We start from the raw sequence: 21,776 nt of genomic DNA on the forward strand, positions 1-21,776 counted from the left end.
AGTGTCTTAATTTATAATTGAGCAATTTATGATTCCTGTTGTTTTTCTTATAAGTAGGGGCTACCAAATATTCTGAGTATAATACAGTATTCAAGAAAAAAATTTATCAAACTGGAGAATGAATGGGATTTCCTAGTGATTTTTTTTTTTTTTTTTGGAGATTGTAAAGGTTAATTAAACTTTCCTTCAAAGTTCTTATTTCCTCTGTGTCTAAGATATCTGCCCTTCTGCCTACTGATGCTTTTCTCCAGTGCCTGGCTCAGAGCAGGCCCCCACAGCACAGCTGCAAAACAAAAGAATGATTCGTTGACAGATCTGTAAACAGGCACAGAGAAAATACAAAGATCACGATGCATGATTACTGATCTGGGACATGTATCAATAGAATCTTTAGCCACGTGACCCCCACATGAATGTTCAGCTTTTAACAAATGAAAGAGGATATTGAGCTTCCTGAAGAGTTGTGGACACTGATTTGGGCTTCTGTTGCAGGGACAATAATTATCTTTATTCCATCCTCCAACCAATGCTTCCTAACCCTAATATGTTTGCTTTCTTTACAGCTATTGTCCAAGGAGACACCTTAGAAGATATATATAACCAATGCAAGCTTGTTATTGAAGAGCAATCTGGGCCTTTCATCTGGATTCCCTCAAAGGAGAAGTTATAAATTAGCTACTGCGCCTCTGATCACAACAGATGAGCATTTAGAAGAACAAAATATATATATACTACTTGGAGGCTTTCATGTTTTTGTTGCATTTATGTTTTTGCAGTCAATGTGAATTCTTACGAATGTACAACGCAAACTGTGTGAAGCCATGAAGGAAACAGAGGGGCCAAAGGGTGGGACGGAAAAGACATTGCAGTATGCAGGAAGGCTTTGGTTTGCTCAAAGTACCAGGTATAGGGATGAACCTCTGATGGGCTTTCTGCCCTAGAAACGGGCAGCCTCCTCACCCAGCAGATGTCCAGAGCTGATGTAGCTGCTGAGCTCTCTGTGTTTTTGCTTTAAAAAAAAAAAAAAAGTTGCCAGCACTCGAACCTCACCAACCTTCCCATTACTCACATCTGTAATTGGTACACTTCGAATTTGATAACTATGCACATTTGATTTCTTAACAAGCAAAGAAAATAAAGAAGGAGAAAAGAAAGAGTCCCTTTGGAGACGACATACGATCAGGGGAGGATAAGTGTGTAGTTTCTTTGACTGGCATGTACAAAGATGAGCATTTCATAAAATTCACAAGTGTATGGAGGACTGACCATACCGAGAGGAGGGATTCCACCTGGAGTTAACTTGACGATTGTTGATTGTCTATTTTGCCATTTATAAACGGAAAGAAGGCACTGAAGATGAGAATAATTTATACAATAAAATATATTAAATGTATAGAAATGAATTTCTATAGGTTAAAAAAGTTTTGTGAACTATTTTGTAAAGATTAATTAATTGAAAGACTAAACATATGCACTCTCAGCACATGGTCAAGTTCAAGGACTGAAAGTTGCACTCTCCCTTGTTTTGCCAGTGACCCATTTGGAGCATCTGAATTCCTTCCAAGTCTGACAAAAAGACTTCTCCCTCACTCACCACCCATGGCCTCTCTTGCACACTAGCGATACACTCTTATGGAGCACATCCCTTCATGAGTTGCCCTCATGGATATTTTTGGAAAACATTATTTGGTAAATACGTTTTTACACTGATGACTTTTCAGAGACATGCATTCAAATCAGCTAAAAGGAATTTTTGCTTTTCTCTAGTCAAGTGATCTGGTCCTACCACGCAAACAGTTAAATAACTTTGTTCTTAGTCACATACATACAATTTCTTAAAGGACCACTTAGTATTCTGGCAAACCATGAGTATTTTTTTTTTTTTTTTTTTTTTTTTGCCTCACAGAGTAATTGAGTATTTCATAACAGCCCAAGTTGGTATTACATGGGGAGATCTGTCCTAAGATGCATTATTTCTCTGAGGAAGAGAGTGAAGTTATCTGTTTGGAAGGGGTGAGGGGTGAACATTTTTCTTTCAGTATGTAGGGCAAAGAGAACCACAAGGAAACCATGTTAAAACTTTGAGCTCAACCAATTGAGTTGCCTTCCTTGGGGCTGTACCTGGACCAAGTTTATTTTTTAACAATTATAATAATGATTTTAAAAAAGAAACCTCCTAGAGCCTATAACTGAAACCGAAGAGTTAGCCTCCCACTTTAGAGCTGATGATGATGTCAGCACTGGATCTGCCCAAGGTGTTTAGAGAGAGACTTTTCAGTGATGTTAATAACCACTCAACTCTGGGCTCTGTACATGCCCAGATTAAGCCCCATCGCCTTATTTCTGGGGTACATCAAGACCTGGCAGGGATTCTGCCACACTGTGCAGCAAACCAGCACATAGGCTGGAGTGAGAGAACAAAAGACAGAGCCATTGGAGTGATGGGGCTTCTTCTTAGTAAGAACATCGGAGCTCAAACACGAGTGTCTCTTTCCAAAAAACAAGGGTTGTTCTTCTACTGAATACCATTGTCTGCCTGACTGCAGTCAACAAAACAAACCCAAACATGCAAAAGCATGCATCTACCTGTAGTCTTGAGGCTGCCTTTGCCAACAGAAGGGCTAGCAATGCATTTTTCCCTCTGATGAAAGTTAGAATTCCAGAGACCTCCTTAGGAGACTCAAAATGTTAGGCTTTTCCATGTATACAACTCACCAGTTTCAGGTCAAGGCCAACTTTCATCAATAATGCTCCCAGAAGTTTTCTTGCCACCAGATCTGCCATTCCTGATCCCAGCTCTCTTTTTAGGCCACCATGATAACTTCTTTGGTTTCTCAACTGAGCATGCAATCATTTATTTAGAGGACTGTCATTAATGAGTAGACGTTTTCTCTGGGTCGTGTGATGTACTAGTATTGCTGTGCTGAGTACAATCAAATTGAACCACCAACCCTTGGTTTTGTAGTAACACATTTATTTTCCCTGTGTAGATGCTGTCAGATTAGAATTGGCATTTGCACTGATTTTTATGTAGATTTATATAAATATATATATACATATATATTTGCTTGAATCACCAAGCAAATTGGTGAGAGGGTCTTTTCCTAGAGAACTTACACCTCCATTTGTTGTGTTGTCCCACGCTTCCTCCCAATGTTGAGGTCTCCAGGGCTCCAGTGAACTGGTGTATTTTGCAGCAAACCTGATGATGTATGTGAAAATGGCATGAAAGTTACCCAGACCACATCTGGTGCAAATGCACCTGGAGCCTTGGGCCAGACTGGTGCTAACACCGCGAATTTTGTCCAGAGCTCTCTCCAATTTGAAGGCTTGCTGGGGGCACAATGTCACCTTCACACGCTGGGCCCTTTAGGAAAAGTGCCAGATCGTGTCACTGGTGCTATTTTTCATGCTCTGGTACGATGTGTAGCACCATGGGGGTCTCAGCTTTACCAAAATCAAAATCCCATTTGTCAACCAATTGCTAGGGCATTTGGTTTTGGTTTTGTTTTTTTTTTTTTTTTTTGTTTTTTTTTTTTTGCTTTCTCTCCTCCCACAGAATTTGTTGGCCATTTCTGTAAAGATCTCTCCCAGGTCCAAACTGTTGGGTTAGCTCTGCTTAGCAAGCCCATCCATATGAAGCTGCACTCAGGTGCCTCTGTGAGCTGTCTTAGATCCTACTGCCAGCCCTTCCAGATTAAGCCAGGGCAAAGCTCTCCATGCCTCTGGCTCTCAACCAATGATTGTTGCCCTCATTTTCCCCCTGTTCTCCTATCTCTTCCCAACTCTTTTTCTGTCTCTCTCCTATTACCTCTCCTTCCTTCTGAGTTGTTGAACTTGTCCTTTTCCTATTCATTCTCTTTATCCATCTCTCCTTTCATCTGTCTCTGGTTGCCCTTTTTTGTAGTCTTTTCCCTATCCTTCCCACCCCACCCCACTGCACCAAACCCATACCCTACTCCCCAATTTTATGTCCCATGAAGGGTTCACGGCTGAGTCAGACAGCAAGTCCATACAATGGGCTAATGACACAAATACTTGGAGTCACCTTTTCAACAACTCAGCTTTCAAAAGCAAAGCTGAGTGTGAGGCCCTGACTTGGAGCCAGCCTGCACCGCTGCCCTGGCAGTGATGATGCATGCGCTGTGGTCCTGCGGCACCTGGGAGCCTGTCTGAGCCAGTCCTCCAGGAGATCACTCCCAACATCACCCTGGCTAAGGACACTTTCTTTTGGCAAAGGCAGATTCTGGCCCCAACAAACCTCTTCTTTCTCATTGACACAATGACACTACCCTGGTTCAGAGAGAGATTTTTTCTTTCCCACTTTCTTCCCATTTTCGTGGGAAGCCCCCTCTTGCTTTTCAGCTGGTGATGGCTCTGGTGAGACTGAGTGGAGTAGCTAGTGAAATGACATTTCTCTGTCTCTCTCCTGCTCTCTCACGCGCTCTCTCTTTCTTTCTCTTTCCTGTCTTGGTCCTGCATAAAATTCCTACAAAAACATACCAAGGACTCAGGCTAGTTCCTAAATTTATCAATCTAATTTGTCACTCCTGGGGAGGGGATGAGATCAGTTTCCTTAAAGCATGTGGAAATATTTCCTATGACAACTGACTTTCCAGGAAACTCCCTAGAAAATTCTGTGGATCTACATGAACTATTTAAGTGTATGGTATATATGGTCTGCTTACCATGTATACACCTTTTACATTAGGTATGTAATAATGTGATTGGAAACCCACACAGCCCAGTCTGTAAATATCCTTCCTCACTGAAACCTGTGCTGATGAAATTGTTCCTGGTACAGCTGTGCAGTTTGTTGCAGCAGCTGGACAAGTTAGATGAAGATCAGCTGTAAGAACACAGTGTCTCCCTAGCAGCTCATGTGGATGGCCAACCAAGTGACAAGGTTGACTCCCAATGGGATGGCAAACTTTTCTTCTTTTCAAATTTGTGTTTCCTAAGTCTCTTAACTCCTGAGTGCACCAGGTTGTACCCATTAGATCCTTTTAATATGATGATTTTGTGCTTCTCTCTGACAGGATGTTTCTCCATCGAGTTGTAATACAGGATGGGAGGGAGGGGGGAATTACTCCTTGCCTGGTTGAAGTTTACAGAGACACTGCACAGCTTACACTCCTGTTAAGTGTAAATATTAAACACTTCCATTCCATTTGTGTAAAAAATAAAGCACACACGATTATAAAATCAAGATGTATATTTCATACTCAGTGTGTCCGTGAATATTTATTGTGTTTCCAGATGTTGGTGGTGGCCCCATTGTAAAAATGCTCAATAGAGTGTTTATAAATATGTCATGGTTTTATTATAATATATAAATATTAAAACATTTTATACTTTATAGCAATTATATTCTCCCAAAGCATAATTTGTGTTATTTCATAAAGAGAATCACATATTTCTATTAGCAGATGTGTCTGATTTCAGAGCTCAAGTGCAGTGAGAGTAGGTTATTTCTGAGGAACATTGGCACTACTGAGAAACTAAAAATGATGCTTTGGCATATTTTTAAATATTTGCTCACCATTTTGCATGCTTTTAATCAGGATGTTTGCCAAGTGTGAGTAATGTATTAAAGGATAGGCTTTTCAAAGCACGCATTATATGAAAGAAAAGTTCTCAGTGTCAGAAAATGCTAAGAATAGAGATTTTTTTATCTGATGCAGCACAAAGGAATGCCTAATGTTGAGAGGTAGTATCATTATGGATCTACACTAAGACCACAAAATATGCCAGCTCCAAAGATGTGACCATATCAGAAATATCAGGTTTTGGAATTGGGATCTGCCAGTCCTGAGCACATACCTCACCATCTTGGCATTCACGTAGCACAGGTGTGACAGTTGGGTGCCCGAAGCAAAGATCCCCCATGAAAGTGGTAAACTACCACCATCAAAGCAATCACTGCGAAATGTGACGCAGGGTATCTATCATTCAGGAACCCTGCCTAGCTGACAGCATCCTGGCTAACGAGAAAGGTGACCCACACTGTCCCTGGTGCTTATGAGTAAGCAAAAGACCCTCAGTTTAAGTTGCTATGCCTACAAGACCAATGCAATTCAATTTCAATAATTACATCAATTTCACCAATTTCAATAATTACATCACTGTTAACATTTAAACAACCTCACATGGTTTTTTAAAAAAATATTTTTTTATATATTTGCAAGCAGAGAGAGGGCGGGAGGGAGAAAGAGAGAGAATGGACACAGCAGGGCCACATGCTGCTGCAAGGGAATGCCAGATGCATGCACCATTTTGTGCATCTGGCTTTACGTAGGTACTGGGAAATCAAACCCAGGCCATCAGACCTTGCGAACAAGTGCCTTAACCATTGAAACATCTCTCCAGCCCTTTCCCTTTTGTAAATGGAAACAAAGGGTTTATTTTGACGTGTATTTTAAAACTTTTTATATTGACAACATTCACCTGCTTTCACATTAATGGTGACATAACACCAAAGCAGAATTATTTCAATAATGGTATGGCTATCTGAAGAAAAAAAAAAGAAAGAAAGAAAGCTAGAAAAGGATTTTGGTTTTGAGTACTATTTATTTATAATGATTTTTAAACCATAACCACTCTAGAAGTATCAAAAGATAGAAATGTGGAACTAGGAAGATGAATCAACAGTTAAAGGCACTTGTTTACAAAGCTTTCTGGCCCAGGTTCACTTCTTAAGCCACCCATGAAAGCTGGACACACAAGTGACAAAGGCTCTGGTATTCATGGTGTTCATTTGCAATAGCAAAAGGTCCTACTGCCTGCCCCCCACCCCACCCCCACACATGCATATCAATAAAAATTAGAAAAAAAATAGACGTGACCTATGTATCTCTGAATCTAAATCAATCAGGTCATCTAGACCTCATTACCCAAGTTTTTGTTCTCTGTGGCTCACTTCTCTTAGGGAAATCCCAGAAGGCACAATTGCTGTAGTCAAACTGATGCCTCTCCTTCTGAGCATCACAGCTGAAGTGTCAAGTCCAGGCTGTATCCCTAACCCCCCCTTAGCACACTGGAGACAAAGCTAGAATAACTCAGTGAACTTTGATAAGCCCTGGGGATAACAAAGGGAGCTAAAAGATCATCTGATGTATGGTATGAGCTTAGGACCCAGCTCCTGACGGTCTGCCTCATAACAAAGGCCATCTTTCACTCACCCCCCAGGGCTCCCTCCAGCAACAACAACAAATAAAAAAGCTGTGATGTCAGAACCTTCCCCTGTTCCCATCCCTACCTTGGCAGCTGATGTGTTAGCTGCTGGCTCTAGGGTGCCTGTTGGCTCCTTCCCCTTTGCTCCTGATTCTTAAACGCAAATGAAAACAACCACTGTAGGTGTCTGCTCTTCACTGTCACTGCAAAGGATAAATGATCTGCAGCATGCTTCACAATGATACCGGGCATTTCAAGACGACACCACTGGCCTAAACTGCTCAAAGCCGAGAGCCTCAGGCCCAGGAGGGACACCAGTTCTTTCCTGTACTCCTGCCTACGGCCTATCTTGTCTGTTCCAGTTATATGTTGTTTGGATATTGATCAGGTAACTTCTTTTTAAGGACTCGGGATTGATGGGGTGAGTACAACACAGCAGAAAGCTAGCTTTCTTACCAGGAGATGAACACATAAAACAGGCTTCAAAGTGGCCTCTACAGCCATCAGAAAAGAATGAAAGGGGAGCAAGTATTTCACTGTTGAGAGATAATCTAAAATTTTTCAAGTTCCCTGTTCTCAAAAGCAAATTACAGTGAACACTTCCTTACTGTGGAACTTAAGAGCAGTTGATTTCTAGCCAGTGAAAATATGAAGCCAGAAAGCTGAAAGTTTGGATCCTATTTGGGTTGGATTGTTTGATTTTCATGAGCCACACCTATATCATTGATATTCTTAGGATCACAGGGATTTCCATGGGGAATCACATGTGCTGGCTTACACCTATAATCCAAGCACTCAGAAGGATGAGGTAGGACAATACCCATGAATTCAGAGCCTGCTTGAACTACAGAAAAGTTCTCAGTCAGCCTGAGCTAGAGGGAGATACTGCCTCAAAAAAAAAAAAAAAAAAAAAGGAACTTTTAAACCAATATTTCCTACAAATAAAGAATAGCAGTTGCATAATCAAAATTTCCCCACAAGAAAAACATTTCCAAGCCATCTGGAGTTTGTCATTACTTATCTAGTTATCACCTCCTTCAATGTTTGGCCATTGAACAATAACCACCTGCCCACAGCCTAGCTCTTTTCATGCTGGGAAACAAGTGAAAAAAAGAAATGCCCAGAGCACTGTATCACAGCCTGCCTTCTTAAGAAATGCAATTCTCATAAAATGGATTTAAAAGGAAGAAAAAATAATTAAAAGGCAGAAGATCTAAAACAGACTAGTGAGTACATAAAAATTGAAAATGTCACCTTGACATCAGGGATCACATATTCTTACAATTTGTTCCAAATGCTCATACCTTGGAAGAATCTCTCTCTCTCTCTCTCTCTCTCTCTCTCTCTCTCTCTCTCTCTCTTTCTCTCTCATCTTTGTTTTGTGTGTGTGTGTGTGTGTGTGTGTTTGTAAATATGGTCTTGTGATATACCTCTAACTGACTTGGCACTTGCTATGTAGCCCAAGCTGGCTATGACTTCATGGGTATCCTCCTACCTCAACCTCTCAAATGCTGGGATTATAAGCATATGTCACCATACCCTACTTTAAAACTTGGGTTACTTCCTTGTCACAAATTCCTGTGCCTGTCAATCCCCAGCTATCATACCCACCCAATCTTGTTGGCCAACTGTATCACTTTGTTCTTTTGTCTTGAAGCTTCAGCTTCCATGGCAGCCATAGCTATAGAGTGAATTCCGTCCACATCTGCCCAGTGAAAAGTAGAGGTCTTCTTCCAGCTTCCACAGACTTGGGTTGCTGTAGCTACTGTATGAAAAGTCATGGCTTTGGGCTAGAGAGCTGGCTTAGCAGTCAAGGCACTTGCCCCTGAAGCCTAAGGACCCATGTTCAACTCTTCAGATCCCACATAAGCCAGATGCACAAGGTGACTCAAGCATAAGGTTGCACATGCACACAAGGTGGTACATGCATCTGGAATTTGATTGCAGTGGCTAGAAGCCTGGTTCACCAATTCTCATTCTCTCTCACACACACAAAAAAAATAATAAACACTTAAATTTTTTTTTTTTAAAGTCATGTCTTTAACTATGCCCATCTGTTACAGTGCCAGGAATGCAGCTGCCAGAGCCCAAGCCCCCTTGTAACATCTTTATTCATTCATTATAAAAATTACAGAAAGTTTCTTCCCCAATCCATAGCCTTAAAAGTCTGGCTGTGGGTACCCAAAACCCAAGTATCACCCACGCTCTTGTCCATGTCTTAGAGCTCCAAGACAATGACTTCCAATGCCACAAACTACCAGTGAGCTAGCCATGAACTAGAGACATTGATATGCATAGCACTGACCTACATAACTGCAAATATGAAAACCATAAGACCTGGCACCATGTATGTGCAACCCTTGGGGCCTGGGAAAGATCTCCTCTATGCCTTATATGTCTAAAAGCATGGATCTGAGAATTGAGCCCAAATATTACCTGCATATGCCCTCCTAAGCCTAGGGAAAGTCTCCTCTACAGCCTAGGAATGCGGGACCAGATCTTCTGGTACCAAAAGCCCTGGTATCATATGTGTTTATGCCTTGGGACTGGGAAAGGGTACCATCTTGACCTCAAACCTACAGAAAAGTTACAAGTACTATAAGTCCAGTGCCACTCACACTTGTCCCACTGGGCCTAGGGAAGGTCCTCTTTGTGTCTCACTAATTTGAGTCCATAATTACCACAATTACACACAAATTTATAAATTTCACTAGAAGAGCAGATAGAAGGAAGAATAAAACAAACTTTATTATGACAAAAATAAACCTACCAAATAGAGGCTGTGGATATATCTCAAGGGTAAAACACTTGCCTAGTATGCATGAGGCTCTGGGTTCAACTGATATTGAAAGTATTAGCAAGAGTACATGTGCAAGAGAAAGAAATGGGAAAGTAGATGTTAAATTATTGATGGTTTTGGTAATGGTCTTATGTATAGAAAAACTACTCCACTAAAAAAGATGTCAGAGCCAAAGGTGAATTTTTTTACCATTAAAATTATGAAAACACTGAAGGATAAATTTATGGGCCCAAAAAATTTTAAATGGGTTAGACATATTAATACTAAAATGACCATCCTACCCATGGTGATCTCTCTATGTAATGCAATTCCCATTAAAATACCAATCACATTCTTCACAGAAATAGAAAAATACATCTAAAATTCAAAGGGAATAGCAAAAGGGTCCAAATAGCCAAAAGGATGCAGATTAATGGATAGGCTGAAAAGTTTAGGCAGCTTTGGAACCAGTGCACTCACCTTCTTCTGTAGCAAAGAGCAAGCCACATTACCCAAGGACAAATGTGACCAGTATACTACTTAGCCTCAGGAGCTACCTTCCTGCCACACTTGGTTTCCTGCCAAGCTGTACTGAGAGCTCTGAGCCCAGATCTGGCAGCTTGTTCCTAACAGGGTACTTCAAGCTGGACAGCAGATGAAACATCGAGACTGATGGGCAAAGCGATGAATTTCAATAGATCTCCACCTTGAGTGCAGATCTCTGATCTATTTGTTTTCCCACTCTCTAAAACACTTGAAGAAAACCTTTTGACTTGGGTGTTTGGTGCCTTTGGGTACACAGTTCTATGGAACAAGTGGGAATCTGTCCAGATCACAGGCTGCAAAGCTCCAGGAGCACTCAGCACTCATGATCCATTACAGAAGAAGTAATGGAAAGAACGTAACAGCCAAAGTAAGGGTGGGACTCCTTACAATGCGCTTATCCAGACAGAAAATGGCCTGGATATCCATGACCTCACAATGCCTGACACTACCTCCACAAGACCATCATAATAGGAGGAAAAGATCATGACATCAAAATAAAAGAGAGACTGATTTGGAGGGAGAAGGGATATGATGGAGAGTGGAGTTGCAAAGGGGAAAGTGGGGGAAGGGAGGGAAACACCATGGGTTATTGTCTATAATTATGGTAGTTATCAATAAAAAATAAATTAAAAGAAAAGAAAGGAAGTTTATCAATTGAATGCAGACATGTCACTGGCAACTGGTATTTAACTAGAGACTAGCAGGGCTGTCAGCCCCCACAAACAGTGTCTTTGCTGTGGCAGCAGTTTTTCTCTCTCTTCTCTGAGTGGTCCTGGTGATTGCTAGGGAAAGGCTGCTCATAAGAAGATCCAGTCTGCGGCATACCACCCTAAATGTGCCTGACCTTGTCTGATCTTGGAAACTAAGCCAGATTGAGCCTGGCTAGTACTTACATGCAAGATGACTCCAAATAAGGAGAAATAGATATCTACTCCAACTGTGTACAAATTACAACAGAAAAATATAAGAAACATGAAAATGCAGACTACATGACTCCTCAGAAAGTTCATGACCAACCAATAACCAAATCCAAAGACACCTTCAGCTGAAATGCTAAAGAAATCATCAAAAGTATAGCTTTGAAAATTATTAGTGGCTTCAAAAAGGATGCAAATAAGCAGATTAATGAAGTCTAAAAGAAGTCAATTCAGGATCTGAACAAGAAGCCAACCATGTATATAAGAAAACAATCCCTCACAATAGCCTCAGGAAAAAAATGTAAGAATAAAGCTAACCAGGAGCAAAAGACCTCTACAACGAACATGCTAAAATACTGAGAAAGAAAAAGCAGTGATAACATCAGAAGGTAAGAAGGCCTCTAATGTTCATGGATCCACAAAATTAATATTATGAAAACACTGATATTACCAAAAGCCATCTATAGATTTGATGTAATAATCAAAAACTCCAGTAACATTCCCCATAGAAATAGAGATCCCAATCCTGAAATCTACATGAAAGCACAAAAGACCCCAAAGTAGTCAAGGCAATCTTGATCAGAAAGAGCAATGCTAGAGTTACCACAATACCTTGGCTCAGATTACACTACAGAGCCATAGTAACATAACAGCATGGTTCAGACACAAAAACAGACATGTGGGCCAGTGCAATAGAATAGAGGACCCAGAAGTAAACCCACAAAGATATGGCCATCTAATTTTTGACAAGGGTATCAAAAGCATTTATTGGAGAAAAGACAGCCTCTTCAGTAAGTGGTACTAGGAAAACTTCACAAGTAAAAGAATAAAACTAGATCCCTACCTCTCACCCAGTATAAAAATAATTCAAATTAAATTATTAAATTAAAGACCTTAATGTAAGTCTGAAAGTTTGAAACTAATAGAGAAAAACATGAGGGAAACAATTCAAGATATAAGAATACACAAGGATGAACAGGAAAGCTCCTGATGCCCCCAAAACATTATAAGCTATTGCCAAGGCTTTTGATTTCACACCAGAACGAGATGGTAAGACCCTATTGCTAAGACTCCACATACTTGAGCTTTAGGTCACAGAAAAACCAAGCTGGAACTGAACTGAAAGCCTTCTCCTTGTTGACTAGCTGTCAGGATACTAGAAAGAAAGAAAAAATAAATGAAATTATGTTGTTTCCAGGAAAATGGATAGAACTATATATCATCATATTGAATAAAATAATATAGCATGCAACCTTTTGGAGGAGAAAAATCGTTAAGCACCCGTGGACCCTGCAAGCTGTATGGCTGGCCAACCAGGCCAGATGTGCCAACTGGTGCAATGGTGGCGTGTCTATTATGGAGGAAACCGACTGCTCTGTGATTGGGCTTGAGGTCTAATCCATAGGTGGTAATTCATTCCTGGTACTGAAAATCTAGTCAAAACCCTATGGCTGGGGAAGTCATAGAGGAAACTACTACTGTTGTCTGGCTAAATCATATACTATGCCTATAAAACTGCCCTCTAAACATTTGTGGTTCTGCCAATATATTAATATTACTCTCACACTTTATTAGAGAAGCTTCTCTTTTCAGATGGCAGTGACTACTAAGGTGAATCAAAACTCCCTGTAGTGCTGAGAAGTGGCAGTGGAGTGTTCAGCACCTAAATGAGACATCTTTATCACACTCTCCGAGGCTTAGGCCATTGTGGAAGATGTGACAGACAAAATGTAATAGCCAAATAAAGGGGAGACTTGCTTACAATGCTATCTTCTAGACACTAAGTGATCTTGATATTCATGACCTCACAGTGGCTGACACTACCTACACAAGACTTGCACAATAGGAGGAAAAAAAGTGATGACATCAAAATCAAAGAGCAACTACTTGAAAACAAGAAGGGATTCGGAAGATGGGAAAGAACTTGGGGGATGGCAACAGGGAGTTGTAGAAGGGGATTATGATCATAATATATTGTAATTATGAAGTTGATAATAAAAAAAAATTAGCCTGCCATTCTAGTGAACACCTTTAATCCCAGCACTCAGGCGGCAGAGGTAGGAGGATTGCCGTGACTTCGAGGCCACCCTGAGACTCCATAATGAATTCCAGGTCAGCCTGGGCTAGAGTGAGACCCTATCTTGAAAAACCAAAAAGAAAAAAAAATTTAAAGAATGGACTAAAACTGTCTGCATAAAAATTCAACCTGATCTGCCAGGTGTGATGGCACACACTTTAACCTTTAATCCCAGCAGTAAGGAGGCAGAGATAGGTGGATCACTGTTACTTTGAGACCAGACTAGGGCTACCAAGTGAGTTCCAGGTCAGCCTGTGCTAGAGTGAGACCTATCTTGAAAAAAAAAAAAAAAAAAAGAATTCAACCTGGCATATATTTGATAAAGAAACAATAGCAATAATTAACATGTGGAAGTTTGTCAAATTTAAAGCTTCTGCACATCAAAGGAGAAGAGAAAAAGCCTAAAGGAACAGCAAAATCATTGACATCTCACAGGGGATTAAAATCTAGAACATATAAAGAACTAAAAAACATTAAACACCAAAAAAATCAAATAGTCCAGTTACTATGTGGACAAACAAATGAAAAGAATGTTCTCAAAAAAAATAATACAAATGTCCAGCAAATACATGAAAAATGTTGAATATCCTTAGCCATCATGAGAAATGCAAATAATAATAATAATTAATAATAATAACAAATTCCATCTCATCTAGTTAGATTGGCTAGAAAAAAATAAAAACAAATGATAGAAAGGATACAAGAAAAGTGGAAACTTTATGCAGCTTTGGTGGGAATATAAAATAGTTAATCTACTATAGAAATCAGCTTGGAGGGTCTTCAAAAATCTAATACTAGACCTACCATGTTATCTAGCTCCTATGGAAATATCCAAAGGACTAATGTCAGCACGCAACAGAGATACTTGCATACCTAGCTCATTGTGGTGTTATCCTCAACAGCAAAATGAGTAAAGAAAATGTGATATAAGTACACAATAGAGTTTAGTTGTATTCATCCATAAAAATAAATGAAATTATGTTGTTTCCAGGAAAATGGATAGAACTATATATCATCATATTGAATAAAATAATCCAGAATCAGAAAGACAAAATCATATGCTTTCTCTCAGATGCAAAATCTAAATTAAACAAAGAAAGACATGATGGCTAGAGAGATTGCTCAGTGCTTGAGGCACTTGCCTTCATAGTTTAACAACCCAAGTTCCATTCCCCAATGCCCATGTAAAGCCAGATGCACAGAGTGGCTTCTGCCTCTGAAGTTCATTTGCAGTGGCTAGAGGACCTGGGTCTCTGTATGTCTCTCTTCTCTCTGCCTCTCTGCTTTCAAATAAATAAATATTTTTTAAAAGACATGAGAAGGGACCAGTAGGAAGGAGAGAGAGAGCAAGCAAAGGTAACATGGAAGGTGAATATTAACAAAATTTACTAATACATCTAGGAGCATGTCATAATGGAATTTGTTATGCTTTACAATGAATATATGCTAATAAATAATAAATAAGATATATTGAAAAGGAACCAACTCAATAACATATTGTCTTACCCCAGTTAGAATGGCTGATGTGAAAATAGATTTTTTTAAATGCTGGCAAGGATAGAGACAATTGGGAACTTTTATATACTTTTGTTTGAAAAGTGAGTTAATGCTACCATTATGGTAATTACTCAAACAAACAAAAACTAGAATAATCATATCATTCAGTAAACCCTTTGAAATATATCCAAATGAGAATTCTTTATACTAAAAAGACACTTTTTTAAAAAAAAAGTCCACATTTATTGGAGAACTATTCACAATAGTAAAAAAAAAAAATGTAATCAATCTAAATGTCTATGAGTGGATGAATGGACTTTTTAAATGTTAAGTATATACAAAATTGAATATATTCTGACATAAAAAGAATGAATTCTTGTCATTAGAGCAAGACAGATGAAACTGGAAATCTCTGTTAAATGACATAAAGTGACACATAAAGACAAATACCACATGTGCTCCTATATAGAAAGGAAAAAGTCAATTGCATATGAAAATATCATAATGAAACCCATTACTCTTTACACTCATTTAAAACAATAATAATGAAAACAAAAGTCAATACCCAATCCAACTCCATCTGCCTGGGTTCCCTCAAATGTTCCCCAAGGCTACAAGTCCACAAGAAGGAAAACCCTAAAGTTAACCAGTTTGCTGTGTGTTCACTTTTTATTGACTCCTTACTTTTATTCTTTCTCCTCAACATTTTTTTCCAAGACTACCTTCCTGTACCCCATCAATACACTTTCAGGGTCCTTTAGAGTAGTTACCCCTCTCTGGGAGAGACTCTCTAGCTGCCATATTTCTATACCCCCATTCAGCTGGAAATAGTTCAAGATGACGTCATTGCCCCCTGTCCTCTAATAGCAGTTAGAGTGTCTTCTCATGAGAGGGGGGAATGAAAGGGAAGTACTGTTAGGGCGACTGGACCCCTAGAAGTAAAAGAAGGCAGTAAAGTCTACACGTGCTAGAAATCACAGATGATCTGATTTCTTGTCTCTTGCCTAGTTCCCTAGACCTGCTTTTCCACAAACAACCAGAACCCCTCCTGGGAGAGAGGTCTTTCATAGGATTGTGAACATTGTGCTTGGTGAAGTTCAGATCCTGAAACTCTTTTTTTTTTTTTTTTGAAAATTTTTTTAATTTTTATTAGCATTTTCCATGATTATAAAAAAAAATCCCATGGTAATTCCCTCCCTCCACACTTTCCCCTTTGAAATTCCATTCTCCATCATATTACCTCCCCATCTCAATCATTGTACTTACAAATATAGAATATCAACCTATTAAGTACCCTCCTCCCTTCCTTTCTCTTCCCTTTATGTCTCCTTTGTAGCTTACTGGCCTTAGCTACTAAGTATTTTCATTCTCACGCAGAAGCCCAATCATCAGTAGCTAGGATCCACATATGAGAGAAAACATGTGGCGCTTGGCTTTCTGGGCCTGGGTTACCTCACTTAGTATAATCCTTTCCAGGTCCATCCATTTTTCTGCAAATTTCATAACTTCATTTTTCTTTACCCCTGAGTAGAACTCCATTGTATAAATGTGCCACATCTTCATTATCCACTCATCAGTTGAGGGACTTCTAGGCTGGTTCCATTTCCCAGCTATTATACATTGAGCAGCAATAAACATGGTTGAGCACGTACTTCTAAGGAAATGAGATGAGTCCTTTGGATATATGCCTAGGAGTGCTATACCTGGGTCATATGGTAGATCAATCTTTAGCTGTTTTAGGAACCTCCACACTGATTTCCACAATGGCTGGATCAGATTGCATTCCCACCAGCAGTGTAGAAGGGTTCCTCTTTTTCAACATCCCCGCCAACATTTCTGATCATTTGTTTTCATGATGGTGGCCAATCTGACAGGAGTGAGATGGTATCTCAATGTAGTTTTAATCTGCATTTCCCTGATGGCTAGTGACGTAGAACATTTTTTTTAGATGCTTATATGCCATTCGTATTTCTTCCTTTGAGAATGCGCTATTTAGCTCCATAGCCCATTTTTTCAATGGCTTGTTTGATTCCTTATTATTTAACTTTTTGAGTACTTTGTATATCCTAGATATTAATCCTCTATCAGATATATAGCTGGTGAAGATTTTTTTCCCATTCTGTAGGTTGCCTCTTTGTTTTTTTCACTGTGTCCTTTACAGAGCAAAATCTTTATAATTTCATGAGGTCCCAGTGATTAATCTGTGGTTTTATTGCCTGAGCAATTGGGGTTGTATTCAGAAAGTCTTTGCCAAGACCAATATGTTGAAGGGTTTCCCCTACTTTTCCAAACAGTTATCAATAATCTCCCAACTAAAAAAAGCCCAGGCCCAGATGAATTCACTGCTGAATTTTACCAGACCTTTAAGGAAGAGCTAATACCATTGCTTCTTAAGCTTTTCCAAGAAATAGAAAAAGAAGGAATTCTACCAAACTCCTTCTTTGAAGCCAGCATCACCCTGATACCAAAACCAGACAAAGATAGAACCAAAAAAGAAAATTACAGACCAATCTCCCTCATGAACATAGATGCAAAAATTCTCAACAAAATATTGGCAAACAGAATACAAGAGTATATCAAAAAGATCATTCACCCTGACCAAGTAGGCTTTATCCCAGAGATGCAGGGATGGTTCAACATATGCAAATCTATAAATGTAATACATTATATAAATGGGTTGAAGATATAAATGGGATGCAGAGAAAGCATTTAACAAAATCCAACATCCCTTCATGATAAAAGTCCTACAGAGACTGGGAATAGAAGGAACATATCTCAATATAATAAAAGCTATTTATGACAAGCCTACAGCCAACATATTACTAAATGGGGAAAACTGGAAGCTTTTCCACTAAAATCAGGAACAAGACAAGGGTGTCCACTGTCCCCACTTTTATTTAATATAGTTCTGGAAGTCTTAGCCATAGCAATAAGGCAAGAGACACACATTAAAGGGATACAAATTGGAAAGGAAGAGATCAAGTTATCATTATTTGCAGATGACATGATTCTATACATAAAGGACCCTAAAAACTCTACTAGCAAACTGTTAGAGCTGATCAAAACCTACAGCCATGTAGCAAGATACAAAATAAATACATAGAAATCAGTAGCCTTCATATATGCTAACAACAAACACACAGAAGATGAAATCAGAGAATCACTCCCATTCACAATTGCATCAAAAAAAATAAAGTACCTTGGAATAAGCCTAACCAAGGAAGTAAAGAATCTCTACAATGAGAACTTTAAAACACTCAAGTGAGAAATTGCAGAAGACACTAGAAATTGGAGAAACATCCCCTGTTCCTGGATTGGAAGAATCAATATCGTGAAAATGGCAATCTTACCAAAAGCAATCTACACATTTAATGCAATCCCTATCAAAATTCCAAAGGCTTTCTTCATGGAAATAGAAAAAACAATCCAAAAATTCATTTGGAATCACAAAAACCTCGAATATCTAAAATAATACTGAGCAACAAAAATAAGGCTGCTGGTATCACCATACCTGATTTTAACCTATACTACAGAGCCATAGTAACAGAAACAGCATGGTACTGGCACAAAAACAGACATGTAGATCAGTGGAACAGAATAGAGGACCCAGAGGTAAGCCCAAGTAGCTATAGCCACCTGATATTCGATAAAAATGCCCAAAATACTCATTGGAGAAAAGACAGCCTCTTCAGAAAATGATGTTGGGAAAACTGGATATATATCTGTAGAAGGATGAAAATAGATTCTTCTCTCTCTCCGTGCACAAGAATTAAGTCCAAATGGATTAAAGACCTTAACATCAGACCTGAAGCTCCTGAAACTCTTATGTCAGGGCTAGCTTCTTCCTGAGAAAGCCTCTAGCCCTAACCAACCAGCTGTCAAGCTGGAAGACACCACTTTAAGGTTATAAATACATTTGCAAGGGGAAAGCAAGCTCTCTAACCACTTGGGAACTTCAAACTGTGGGTGAGTTTTTCCCTCAGCTGGGCCTGGACCCTGGGTTAAACCAAGGGGAGGGCCCCCTAGCCCTTACTCTCCACATGGGCTTTTTATCTCCAGCAAGCTCCCCACATGGCAGAAGCTCCTTGAACATTCTTTTTTTTTTTCTTTTTTCTTTCCATGGTTTTGCCAGGCCTTCCACACAGGATCTCTAGCCACATGGATACCTTTCCTTGGCTCTGTAATTCCTTCAATAAATATAATAATTTTTTAAAAAGTCAATCTCATAGAAGAACAAAGTAGGATAACTGTCACATCAAACTAGATAAGTCAGCAGAGAGAGGGGAAAAGAGAGAAGTTAAGCAAGTCTCCAAAGCACAGAAAGGAGGGATTAGCTATGGTTCTGTCTAGTACACTAGGAAAACTACTGCTTTAACAATCTAGGATATGCTTTAAAATGACCACTATGAAAATCCCAACATACAAAAATGATTAATGTGGGCTGGAGAGATGGCTTATCAATTAAGGCACTTGCCTGTAAAGCCTATGGACCCAGGTTTGATTCCTCAGTACCCACATAAGCCAGATGCACAAGGCAGCACATGTATTTGGAGTTCGTTTGCAGTGGCTAAAGGCCCTAGTTCACCCATTCTCTTTGTCTCATGCTCTCTCTCATAAATAAATAAATATATTATTTTAAAAACTCATAAAAATGTTTTAAAATGGTTAACATTTAGATAGGGAAGTGATTATTATCCTGTTTTGGTTTTTGTACATTGTATCCATGTAATAATTTTGCCCATAAAGATTCACAAATATTAATTACATCTCCATGAAGAAATATAAAAGTGGCATGTCATGTTTACATACAAAATACATCCATATCTAACAATATAAAAATAAAAAAATTAATATTCTTCATGATTTTCAAAAAGAAAAGAAATATAAAAGTGGTTCATTGAGGTATTTTTATATCATTACAATGTAGAGCACATAAACATGATGCTTAGAAAAATAAGAATGGGGGCTGGAAAGATGGCTTAGCAGCTAAGGCACTTGACTGCAAAGCCAAAGAACCCAGGTTTGATTCCCCAGAACCCACATAAGCCAGATGCACAAGGAGGTGCATGCATCTGGAGTTCGTTTGCAGAGGCTGGAGGCCCTGGCATGCCCATTCTCTCTCTCTCTCTCCCTCTTTCTCTCCCTTCCTATTTCTATATATCTTTCTGTGTTTCAAACAAGTAAATAGATAAATGAAATTGTAAAAAGAAAAATAAGAATGTAGTATGCTGCAAGTGGCAGTTTCCTGGCCTGGAGAATGACTTAAGAAGCATTCAATAAGAACTAAGCGGAACTTAAACTTAAAATTTAGAAAAGAGTGAATAAGGAGTTTTCACCTATGAGATAAGCATGTCCCTACTCTGCCACCTACTTCTACCCATGAGACATTTTAAATTTTATAAGCCTGAGTTTTTGATATACCTGAATGGCATCTTGAGGCTTGGATAATAGGGAGGGTAGGTCTTGGGGAAGGGAAAAGGTGGGGCGGGGGACACAAAATCTGAACCAAATTGAACTGGTACCATAGAATCCTATATCCCAGAAGTTAGACTAAAAGGTGGAACTCTCAAGCAGACCATACAGGAAGCACCTGAATCGAAGGGCCCTGGAGAGAGTGAAACGAAACCTAACTTCAAATTTCTCCTGGTTTTCTTTCTTCTCAGGCTTTTTCTTTTTTCTTTTCCCTTGGCACTGGCCTGTAATTCCCTGCACCAGGATGTGGTCTATATCCACAATGAGCTGTTGATCAGAGAGACCTAATAGATCTCCCAAAACAAACAAGACAGACTTCTGTCAGAGTACTTGTTTACCCACCAGAGGTTAATGGTAAGATGCTACTGCTGAAGATACCAAACACTGTCCACACGGACCATGGAGAAAGCTGGTTGGAATCCAGAGGAGAGCCAGTCCTCAGATAATTAGCCCATCTAGTGATGGAAGCTACTACATGAGCTACCAAGGGAAAGTGGCCAACATCTATCTGTCCAAGAAACTCAATGTCTAAGCAACTCAGAAGCAAACAACCTGACATTATGCTCACACAAGTGCAACAGTGGCACACAGCCATGGTGGGTAACCAGCTGCTCTTGGATTGGCTAACATCTGCTCAATGGAAAGCAAACCATATCTGGAACTGGGAAACAAGTCAGAATCGTATCCAGATAATGATTCTGCTTTCCATTGTCAAGCTCCCACTAACCTTAGACTATAAAAGTGTCTAAACCCTTTTAATTCTCTCTATATTAATAATGGTTATCCCATCTAACTGGCACTGACTTCACTCTCTGTTGGAGAATCTGCTTCTCTTTTTCAGGTGGGAACTGGACTTGAGGAGATAAGCAACCCAGCGCACTCCACCCTGGCCCCAGCTGAAACCACAGAGGAATTAGGGAAATGAGCAAGAGTGCTGCTTTCTTAGTTAAGCTGATATCAGTACAAGAGTGATGGAGAAAGAGACTGAGGATACTCAACACCTACCAGACCAGAGATCCAGAGCTCCTAAGTGCCCATCACTAAAGTAGATTTAAAATGCTCCCAGCATGGCTCAGAGAATTTTGTGGAAGAGGGAGCTGAAAGATTGTTAGAGTCACAAGTTGGATCATTTTGCACAGAGACATGGCCTCTCACCCATAACTAACTCCTGCCCCATAATGCATGACCCACAATCCCCATGGGGTTGGCCTGCATCCCCAGTGAGGAAGGCCTCTTCAGAAAAGGAGTAGAGGGGAGGGAAAGGATGGTACCAACATGTGATGTTTATGTGCAAAGTATGTCCATATCTAATAAT

The 21,776-nt window shown here is 39.6% G+C and overlaps 1 protein-coding gene across 21 annotated transcripts in view; it reads left to right on the top strand.

Moving 5' to 3' along the window:
• The window catches only part of Dlg2 (discs large MAGUK scaffold protein 2), a 1,944,997-nt gene extending 1,939,775 nt beyond the window's left edge, over positions 1–5,222 (top strand). For all 21 annotated transcript variants that reach the window (XM_045145568.1, XM_045145570.1, XM_045145572.1 and 18 more), the window contains one exon: positions 564–5,222. In XM_045145568.1, coding sequence (XP_045001503.1) covers positions 564–670 — 107 coding nt within the window. In that variant the 3' untranslated portion in view covers positions 671–5,222. The remainder of the gene's footprint in view (positions 1–563) is intronic.
• The last annotated feature ends 16,554 nt before the right edge of the window (positions 5,223–21,776 follow it).

The sequence above is a fragment of the Jaculus jaculus genome, chromosome 3 (genome assembly GCF_020740685.1).
Source record: "Jaculus jaculus isolate mJacJac1 chromosome 3, mJacJac1.mat.Y.cur, whole genome shotgun sequence".
Lineage (NCBI taxonomy): Eukaryota > Metazoa > Chordata > Mammalia > Rodentia > Dipodidae > Jaculus > Jaculus jaculus.